An 11,468-nucleotide genomic window follows, 5' to 3' on the forward strand; every position below is an offset into this window, starting at 1 on the left:
GGAGAATTTTGAGCATTACTTTACTAGCGTGTAAGATGAGTGCAATTGTGCGGTAGTTTGAGCATTCTTTGGCATTGCCTTTCTTTGGGATTGGAATGAAAACTGACCTTTTCCAGTCCTGTGGCCACTGCTGAGTTTTCCAAATCTGCTGGCATATTGAGTGCAGCACTTTCACAGCATCATCTTTCAGGATTTGAAACAGCTCAACTGGAATTCCATCACCTCCACTAGCTTTGTTTGTAGTGATGCTTTAAGGCCCACTTGACTTCACATTCCAAATGTCTGGCTCTAGATGAGTGATCACACCATCATGATTATCTGGGTCCTAAGTGCTTTTATATTTTCTGCCTTGTTTATATTTCCCACTAGAAAATAAGTTCCTTGGATGCAGGGGCTCTCTGTCTAGAAGAATTGCTGGTAGAGGGTAGCCCTCCATAAATACTTACTGAAGGGACCTCTCCCTCCCTCTACTGACACTCCACAGGGCCCTTCACTTTTGCCTCAGTTACAGCAGCCAGTAGTCAGAACACTTTTGATTGCAGATGTGACCAGGAACTGAAAAGAAGGAGAAGGGGATGTCATAGAAACCTCTGTGAGAAAGGATTTGGAGAGTATTCCCCAGCTGCTCTCCTTGTCACTGGAGTAGCCCAGTTCCTGCTGCTGGAGGGTCAAGGGCCTAGCAATTGTCTTCTGACAAGTTTGTGGATTCAGTGACCAAGCATGACTTTACTTCACCTCTTTCTCCTATTGTTTCGATCTCTGTTGGCTCTTTGGGCTGGAAGTCAAAGCCAGAGAAAGAGAACTTGTTGAGTTCTGGTCCTTGAATTGGTCCCTCTTGTCCCTTCTGCCTCCAAACAACGGGCTGAGAAGTTCTTCTTGTCATCTCCTGACCCCCTACCCACCAGCAATCATGGCTTCCTCCTTGGCCTCTGCCTCCTTGGGTCCCTCTTGGCGGCCACCTGGAATGGCGAGGCACAACTCATCTGCTTCCTGCCTACAAGCAATCTAAGATTCTCCGGAGGTGGCTCCTAAGAGTGGTGACAGTGACCACCTTGGTCAAGGCACCAGCTGCACAGCGGGCTCTTCCTAAGTCTATGTCCCTGCCCTTTGCTGGCACTAGCCCTGTCTAGGGGTAGAGGGCTAGACTTTGCACGCTGGCGAGGTACATGTCTGCTCAGTCTTCTTGGGATGCTTTCCAGGCAGCGATGAGAAAGTTCTCACTGCTTCACATCCCATGGTGACCCAGTCAGTTCTGAAGGTGCAGGGTTGTTCAGGTCAAGGCTATGCTGCCACCACAGAAAACAGCTTTATATACCCATGGAAGGTGGATGGACTGGAGTGAGGGGGAGGAGAGAATATGTGCTGGGCAGATGAAACTCCATGGCCACCACAGTCCAATCACATAGCGCATCTAGCCGTCTGCTGGCATTTCTCTTATTTGTATGGGCAGCCCAAGCTTTAGTGGAGTGAGACATGCTGAGGAAAGGCTCTATGGTTTGATCAGTTTTCATATTTGACCCCGAAGTCCACAGTTCAACGCCTGGCTCATGGTAACTGTGAAACCCCTATTTATGGAGGGGAAGGGGGAAAGGAGGGAAGAGTTGTTCTTGGAACTGGTCACATCTGACTGTCTTTTTAAAAATTCTATCAGCTCTGTCTCAGTGCTGACTGTGAGTGTGTTCATGTGTGCGTACATTTATATGTATATTGACGGGTTCCCCTCCAAGTTTTATTGAGATATAATTGACATATAACACTATGAGTGCAAAGTGTATAACAAAATGACTTGAAACATGTACATATCACTAAAATGATTACCACAAGAAGTTTACTAAACATCCATCACCTCAGTTACACTTTGTTTTCCCCTTTTAATGAGAGCTTTTAACATCTACTCTTAGCTACTTTCTGTGTTGATATTTAGTTTGTATTAAAGATCTGATCATACCAAGTCCCTCTGTGAATGTGTTGAGTGGGCCCCATGAGCTTGGGTATAGAGTTCAAGCATCTTAGCTTTCTTTTCAGGGCCCCCACACCTTCCAACCCCATCTTCTACCATATACTCTTGGAGATCATGAGCTCTGTCCACATCAGATGATTAGGCATGACGAGAAGTGACTATGCATGTGCTAGCATGCTACAGGGCCTTGGACACAGACTAATCCCTCTGTCTGTGGGAATGGAATGCCTTCCATTCTGCCTCAACATGCTGGACTGCTACTCATCTTTCAGAGGTCACCTTGGAGGTTTAGTCTTCTGTGCAGTTTTGCTTGATTCCCACCAGAAAAGATTATTGGGTGGGTCCTCCTACTGGAAGAAGTAGGACTCTAGCCTCTGTTGCACTCTACTCTAATGGTTGCTTGCTTGCCTATCCTCTCAGCATTTGGCCTTGTGTGGCCTCTCTGCTCCAATACACACTACTCACCTTTCCTCATTTTGCCCCACACCTCCAACACATCAACATTCACTACTCAAGTATCACACTGCCTGTCTCTAAGCCCCCAGTGCCAAGTGGTGGGTAAGGCTCCCCTAAATATTAACTGGTGAACTGGAAAGGACACCTCATCCTAGAGAGATTTCCGGTTTTGTTTTGAACATGGATGTGCCCTTTGTGGTTCACACTGGGAATGTCAGCAAGTCGAGGGCAGAGACAAGAAGGAACAAATGCGTGGCTCTGGACCAGGTCCTGTTCCCGGCTCTTGATTTGACTTTCCTCACTTATCATGGAGGATGGCACTAAGAACAGAGTGCTCTTGATTTCTCCTCTGCTTCCAGGCTGCATGAATTGAGGCTGAGTGGGTGGGAGGAGTTGGGGGCTGAGGAACCCCCAGGCCCTTAGTTCTCCCATAATCTGGAGCAGGGACAGGGTTTCCAGCCCACACTGTCTGCTCCCAAGGTCAATCTCAAAACCGGTCCATCTCCTCTGGCTTCAGACTCCTGTGTATCCCTAGGCTCCATAAATATTTGTGGCATGGCATTATGAATAAATGAGTACGTGTTCTTGTGTTCTTTTATTTCTTCCGCAAGTGTTGTAGAGGAAGGAAAGAGCTGGAAAATGGGGAAGAATCTCTGAAAAAAAAAAAAATGGGTCAGCGGGCTGCAGGGCTGGAAGGGGAGAGTGTCCCCTTAGCCCCAGCTCCAGCTCAGAGTAGGAGTTGTTGCCTTGGTGGCGGTAATGTTTAGGAGTGTGTGTGTGTTGAGGTGGGGAAGACCCAACCCCTTAACTCGAGAAAACCATTTTTGCTTCGCTTTGTTTAGGCCAGGCAAATGTTTTCTCAGTGCCGCCCACCTTCTCTTGCAAGGTGCTTGATTTAATCATTTAAATGTTCTATGGGGAGAGGAAGGATAAAACAAAACTCCCTAAATCTATGTCAGATTCCCTTGGTCCACATGGAACCCTTTCCCCATCTTCCTCTTCTTACACATCCAGTCGATCGAGAGGCTGAGAACCCACACTTCTTCCCGCCAACACCAAGCTCCCGCCCCCTCCCACCGCCCGCTGCCCCGAAGCCCCGCAGCAGCCACAGGGGGAACCAAAGAGACAGAAGCCTTCCCAGCTGCCCGGACCACAGACGCCAACACCCCCCGCCCCCCACCACACGCCGCCCGCCGGCGCCCCGCACGCTAACCCACGACCGAGCGGCGGCGGCAGCAGCGGGCTGCGGGCTGCAGGCTGCGGTGACTCGCACCGGCGCGCTCTTGGCAGCGCTAGCCATCCCAGGTGACTGGGACTCGCTGGATCGGCTGGCCCGGGGTCCTCCGCCCCAGCTCGCGCCCCCGGCCCGGGTTCCGGCGCCCACCTGCCTTCTTGCCCTCTCCACCCTCTCACCTTCCTCCCCCTCCACCCCCCAGGCTCGCGGGAAGGAAGGTCGCGGCAGCGGCCCGGCGGCACCGGCGACCGTGGCGACAGCGGCGACAGTGGCGGCGGCGGTGGCGGCTGCGGCTGCAGCGGCGGCGGAGGCTGCGGCGGCGACCGTGGCAGAGGCGGTGGCAGAGGCCTCCGTGGCGGAGGCGGAAGCAGAGGTGGAGGCCGAGGCCTCAGTAGAGGAGGCAGTGGCGGAGGCCACCCTGGGGGAGGCGGTGGCAGCCCTGGCGGAGGAGGAGGCGGAGGCTGCACTGGCGGCGGCGGCCGTGGCGGTGGTGGAGGCCAGCGAGGCCGAAGCCGCCGCCCCCGCCGCAGCAGAGGTTGCGGCGCCCGCCTTAGGGGAGGCGGATGCGGATGCCGCTGCGGAGGTGGAGGCGGCGGTAGCGGCGGCGGCGGCTGCTGCCGCCGCTGATGCAGATGCGGAAACCGGCGGGGGCTCCGAGGGGAACCCGGACTTTCCTATGGCCTCGCTGTACGTGGGCGACCTGCACCCTGAGGTGACGGAGGCAATGCTGTACGAGAAGTTCAGCCCTGCCGGGCCCATCCTCTCCATCCGCCTTTGCAGGGACAAGATCACCCGCCGATCGTTGGGCTATGCGTATGTCAACTACCAGCAACCGGTGGACGCCAAGCGGGCCCTGGAGACCCTGAACTTTGATGTCATCAAGGGCAGGCCGGTGCGCATCATGTGGTCCCAGCGGGACCCCTCGCTCCGCAAGAGCGGAGTGGGCAACGTCTTCATCAAGAACCTGGGCAAGACCATCGACAACAAGGCTCTGTACAACATCTTCTCCGCGTTCGGTAACATCCTGTCCTGCAAAGTGGCCTGCGACGAAAAGGGGCCCAAGGGCTATGGGTTCGTGCACTTCCAGAAGCAGGAGTCCGCCGAGCGGGCCATAGATGCGATGAATGGCATGTTCCTGAACTACCGCAAAATTTTCGTTGGGAGATTCAAGTCGCATAAAGAACGAGAGGCCGAAAGGGGAGCCTGGGCCAGGCAGTCCACCAGTGCTGACGTCAAGGATTTTGAGGAAGACACCGATGAGGAGGCCACCTTGCGATGAAAACATCCCAGGAGCGAGCCAGCCAGCAGAGCCAAACCTTGGCTCCCACCCGGTTTACAAACCCCCCACCCATCCCATTCCCCCCAACCCACCAGCAGTGTATTGTATTGGGAGTGCAGGTCTCTCTTTCACCCCTTCCCTCTCTCTCTCTCTCTCTCTACTTCCCCCTTCCCTTTCCTCCCCTCCTGCCACACCCACCTTGGGTGTTGTGAATAATCTTGCTAATCTGTGCCACTTGATAGTTAAAGGCTGCCTCTTCTCCTGTGGTTTGGTTTAAAAAGCACTTTCTCTCTTTGTTTATTGCACAGGTGATGCAATATCATGGTAGAAACATCAGGAAGGAAAAGGAAATCAGATGAGGGAAAACAAGAGAGTAATTGCTCCCCATGACCCTACTACCCGGAGACAACCACTTTTACCATTTTGGTGTGCTGTTTTCAAGGCTCTCATTTCCTTCTCTCTCTCTTGCTCACCCTTCCTCTCCTCCACCCCACCTTCCCTTTTAACACAGTGTTATAGAATGGTTCATGTATGTGGTGTTTCTTAACCTGCTTTTTCAAAAACTAAAACCAAACAAATGTCAACCCATTGAACTTCTTTCCATGATATTCAACAGGCTTGAGAAAGGTCATCTTCTGTGCCTGCAGAGTGTATCTGTGGACCCTAACATTTCTGTAATCATTGCCGCATTGTTGGACATTCAGGTGGTGCCTAGTTCTTTCCCTGTGTTTAAACCCAGCACTGTGTATACTCTGATGAGTGAATTCTTCCTTGTCAAGCCAAATCTTTGCTAGCGTACAGGATGTTCTTAATTGTGGACTTGCAGGATCCACATGTGGACATTTTAAAGACTGTTCCTTTGTGTTGCCCAATGGCCCCTTCATAAGCATTGTACCAATTTACATTCATGCCAGCCACCTCAACTAGTAAAAACAGTATGCCCATTTCCCCTACGTAGTCTCCTGGTCACTGTAATTGGTGTGTGTTGGGGGGAGGGGGGGCTGTGTGTGCGCGTGCACGCTGCATGCGTGTGCGTGTGTCTTGGCCAGCTTGATGGGCTGCAAATGGTATTTTTCTGTCCTTAGTTGTTTTGCTGAAGTTAAATACTGTTTATCACCTCCTTCCCCTGAGCCCACTTCCTGCCCTTTTCCCCATTCTCAGAAAAATAATCCAGCTTCATTGTATGAAGAAAAAATCACAAAGCAGACAAGTCAACAGAAGAAAATTAATGTCACAAGTAATCAATCTTAATGATCACCCATACCTCCCTGAATCATTCATCTACACCTGCCCAGTATGTTTCCTGTGATATATATGTGAATTGTAATGTATATACTGTTTCATTATCTGCTTTTTCACAATAAATATATAGATAGATATAGATGTATAGATAGATATTATTGAACTTCTTTTCATGTCATTAAATATTCTTCTAAAATAGTTTCCATGGCTGTTTAGTATTCCAGGGAATGGGCTAGATAGAGGAACAGATAGGTGTATACATCTGTATCCATATGTAGCTATAGATATGGGCATATTTGTTTTCACTAGTTCGTCATCATTGAACATCTGGATGGCTTCTTTGTTTTTTGTTTTCTTATTCAAATCCAAGTTGCTTAGAGCATAGTGCACAAAACTTGGTTACATTTTAGATTTTTTTCCTGAACAAACATTGTCAAAAGAAGAATTGAAGTGTTCAGGTTTTGAAATATTTTTGGGGGGGTCATTATTAAGTGGCTATTCACGAATATAGTTATCATTTTACCCTCATCAAGTACAACATTGTGAGAGGGCCTGGAAATCTGGACAATTTTCTGGACTTGCTATTACAATCGTTTCTGTACTCTTCCAATATTTTATCAGGGTAGCTGTAGTTTTTTTTTTTTTTTACGTTTATTTTTATACAGGTAACATAGCATCATTTTTTAGATTCTGTATGTATGTGTTAATATACAGTATTTGTTTTCCTCTTTCTGACTTACTTAACTCTGTATAACAGGCTCTAGTTTCATACACCTCACTTCAATGGACTCAAATTCGTTCCTTTTTATGGCTGAGTAATAGTCCATTGTATATATGTACCACAACTTCTTTATCCATTCATCTGTTGATGGACATCTAGGTTGCTTCCATGTCCTGCATACTATAAATAGTGCTGCAATGAATATCAGAGTACATGTGTTTTTTTGAATTATAGTATTCTCAGAGTGATGGCTCAGTAGTGGGACTGCTGGTTCATGTGGTATTTTTATTCTTTCTTTTTTAAGGAATCTCCATAGTGGTTATATCAATTTACATTCCCACCAGCAGTGCAAGAGGGTTCCCTTTTCTCCACATACTCTCCAGCATTTATTTGTAGAGTTTTTGATAATGGCCACTGATGAACCTATTTGCAGGGCAGGAATAGGGACACATATGTGGACACAGGAGTGTAAGGGGAGGGTGCAATGAATTGGGAGTGTAGTACTGACATATATACACTACCATGTGTAAAATAGACAGTGGGAAGTTGCTGTATAATAGAGGGAACTCAGCTTGGTACTCTGTGACAACATAGAGGGGTGGGATGAGGAGTGGGAGGAAGGCTCTAGAGGGAGGGGATATATGTATACTTATGACTGATTCATGTTGTTGTACAGCAGAAACTAACACAATATTGTAAAGAATTATCTTCCAATTAAAAATAAATTTTAAAAGAGAATACAAAATTATTAATAATTCTAAGTTGATAACAGAATTCACTTGGGTCATCTGGGAGCAAACTTTGTGACTTCAGGTTAAATTCTCTCTCTCATTGGGTATTCAATGAATGCACTGGTTGAGGTTTAAGCCCAAATATGCTATATTATAAATAATTTATATATGAGCATAATCATATTTTAATATTTGATTCTCACTAAATCTCTGCTTTCTGAGAGATTAACAAGCAGACAGATTTTACAGTGTCCATGTCTTGCATTCCCAGAACTTTTCATGAACCTAGTGCATAAAAGATTCTCAATAATCGTTGGCTGAGTCAAAAAATAAAACATAATAGAAGCCTTGTTTAATTGATAAGAAAAAGTAAAAATCACTCCTAATTCTACCACTTGACACAAAGAAAAACTTTGAACCACATGAAACATGTACATAAATAAATAGTACCTTCAAAATGTAATATGTATTGTTTCACTATGGGATAATTTCACTATAATTGGTCTTTCATAATATATTTCCAAATTATTCAATATTTTCTAATTTTGTTTTCAGTTTATAGTCTATATTATAAATGAGCTATAATTTCTTAAGCTTAGTCCCTTCATTATGCTTTTATTTTTCTGGGGTTTCCCCAGATACTTTACAGGGAACACATTTGTAGCTGAATATTTGCTGACATGTGGAGATATTTAATTGACTTATGTAACTTGTTCATGGATTGGAAGAATTAATATTGTTACAATGGTCAAAGAAATCTACAGATTTAATGCAGTTCATATGAAAATACCCATAATATTTTTTACAGAAATAAGTAATCCTAAAATGTCTGTGTAACCCAAAAACACTGAATAGCCAAACCAACCTCAATTAAAAAAAACTAAGCTGAGATTATAACTCTGGCCTCAGACTAGAATACAAAGCTATGGTAATCAAAACAACATGGTACCAGTACAAAAACTGACTCATCTATTGATGGAGCAGAAAGGTCAGAAATAAACTCATGAATATATAATCAATTAATCTACAACAAAGGAGGTAAGAACGTACAACGAGGAAAAGGCAGTTCTTCAATAAGAGGTGCTGGAAAAACTGAACAGGTACAAGTAAAAGAATAAATTAGGACTCTTTTTCCTAGGAGAAAGAGCTTCCCCAATGGTTCAATGGTAAAGAATCCACCTGCCAATGCAGGAAATGTAGAAGACATGGGTTCAATCCTTAGGTTGGGAAGATCACCTGGAGAAGGGATTGGCAACACACTCCAGCTATTCTTGCCTGAAAAATCCTATGGATAGAGGAGCCTGGTGGGCTACAGTCTAAAAGGTTGCACAGTCAGACATGACTGAGGGCACGCTCACACACACACACACTCATGTCATATACAAAAATGGATTGAAGCCCTAAATTTCAATAAACCATGAAACTCCTAGAAGAGGACATTGGCAGAACAATCTTTGACTTGATATAGAAATATCCCTTTGATACGCCTCCTAAGGCAAAGGAAACAAAAGAAAACATTTTTAAAAGAACCTAATTAAACTTAAAAGCTTCTGCACAGCAAATGAGACCATTAACAAAATGAAGACAACCTATGTAATGGGAGAAAAGTATTTACAAATGGTATGAACAATAAGGTGTTAATTTCCAAACTATAGGAACAGCTCATATAACTCAATATTAAACAAAAACAATTTATAAAGCACAGAAGACCTAAATACACATTTTTCCAAAGAAGATATATAGATGGCTAACAGGCATATGAAAAGATGTTCAACATCATTAATCATCAGAGAAATGCAAATCAAAACCACAATAAGATAGCTACCCTAAACTCACATATCTCAGAATGGCCATCATCAAAAAGACCACAAATAACAAATGTTCTGAGGATGTGAGGAATGGGAACCCTGTACAGCATTGGCAGGAATGTACATTGGTGCAAAAACTATGAAAATCAGTATGCAGATTCCTCAGAAAAATAGAACTACCATATGATCCAGCAATATATCTATTCCTGGATATATATTCAAAGAAAACAAAAACACAAATTCAAGAAAGGATACATGTACTCCAATGCTCATAGTAATGCTATTTGCAATAGTCATGATATGGTAGCAACCCAAGATTCCACCAACAAATGAATGGATAAAGAAAATGTAGTATATTTACTGGAATATTGCTCAGCCACAAAAAGAATAACAATTTGCCATTTGCAACAATATAGATGGACATGTAGTGAAATATGTGAGACAGAGAAAAACAATTCTTGGTTATTGCTTATGTGTAAAATCTGAAAATAAAACAAAAGAATGAACATAATAGCAACAACAAAAGGAAACACACACACAGATATAAAGAACATCATCTGAGCCTTCAGCTAGTATCAATCTTCTTGCAATAGTAACATTATAAGTCCCTGATCACATATCACCCATAATCAATATAATAAAAATGAAAACATTTGAAATATTGCAAGAATCACAAATATGTGACAGAGATATGAAGTGAGCAAATGCTCTTGGAAAAATAGTGTTGGTAGACTTGCTCAGTGCAGGGTTGCTACAAAATCTTCAACTTAAAAAAACATTTAAAAAAACTGAAGTATTATATATTACCCTTCTTTGTCTCCTGTTGTAGCCTTTCTTTTAAAGTCTATTTTGTCTGATATGAATATTGTTACCCCTGATTTCTTGACATTCCCATTTGCATGAAATATCTTTTCCCATCCCTTCTCTTTCAATCATGTCTTTAGGCCTGAAGTGAGTCTTTTGTAGGTAGCATATTGAAAGGTCTTGTTTTTTAATCGTCAACCACTTTATGTCTTTTGGTCAGAGCATTTAGTCCATTGACATTTAAAGCAGTTATTGATAGGTATGTACTTATTAGGGCTTCCCTGATAGCTCAGTCGGTAAAGAATCAGCCTGCCAGTGCAGGGGAATGGGGTATGATCCCTCATTTGGGAATATCCACTGGAGAAGGAAATAACAACTCACTCATGTGTTCTTGCCTGGAGAATCCCATGGACAAAGGAGTCTGGAGGGCTACAGTCAATGGGGTTGCAAGAGTCAGACACAACTTAGCTGCTAAACCACAAACCACATGTACTTATTACCATTTTATTATTTTTTTCCATTTTTTGCAGTTATCTGTTCATTTTCTTCTTTTTGTCTCTTTTATTGTAGCGTGATGATTTTCTTTAGTAGTATTATGTTTGGATTTCTTTCTTTTTGGTTTTTATGGTTCTATTATTTGTTTTTGATTTGTGGTTATCATAGGGTTCATATATGTTGACCTATAATCATATCTACTTGTTTTAAACTAGCAGTCATTTAAGTTCAAATATATTCCGAAAGATCTACATTTTCTCCTCTCCCCCACACTTTGTGATTTTTAAGTCATATTTTACATTACCCTTTAACTGTTCCTTGTAGTTTTAGTTGCTTTTACTTTTTTTTCTTTTAATCTACACACGCTCTCATTTAAGTAATCTTTAAGCCTTACTGTATATCTGCCTTTCCTAGTGCAATTTTCTTTTTCCTATAGATTCTTATTTTTTTCCATTTAGAGAAGATCCTTCAACATTTCTTTTAAGGTAAACTTTGCTGCAGAAGACCCTTGAGAGTCCCTTTGAGAGTCCCAAATTAGTCAATCCTAAAGGAAATTAACCCTTAATATTCATTGGAAGGACTGTTGATGAAGCTGAAGCTCAAATACTTTGGCCATCTAATGCAAAAAGCTGACTCATTGGAAAAGACCCTGATGTTGGGAAAGATTGAAGGCAAAGGGAGAAGGGGGCAGCAGAAGAAGAGGTGGTTAGGTAGCATCACTGACTCAATGGACATGAA

General features: G+C 43.8%; 1 protein-coding gene across 1 annotated transcript; it reads left to right on the top strand.

The window, feature by feature from the left end:
- Window positions 1–4,326: 4,326 nt before the first annotated feature.
- On the top strand, window positions 4,327–5,080 carry LOC128070499 (polyadenylate-binding protein 1-like 2). The gene has a single exon (XM_052663804.1). The coding sequence runs from the start codon at window positions 4,327–4,329 to the stop codon at window positions 4,927–4,929; it is 603 nt and encodes a 200-aa protein (XP_052519764.1). The 3' UTR covers window positions 4,930–5,080.
- The last annotated feature ends 6,388 nt before the right edge of the window (window positions 5,081–11,468 follow it).

Source organism: Budorcas taxicolor, chromosome X, assembly GCF_023091745.1.
Source record: "Budorcas taxicolor isolate Tak-1 chromosome X, Takin1.1, whole genome shotgun sequence".
Taxonomy (NCBI): Eukaryota; Metazoa; Chordata; class Mammalia; order Artiodactyla; family Bovidae; genus Budorcas; species Budorcas taxicolor.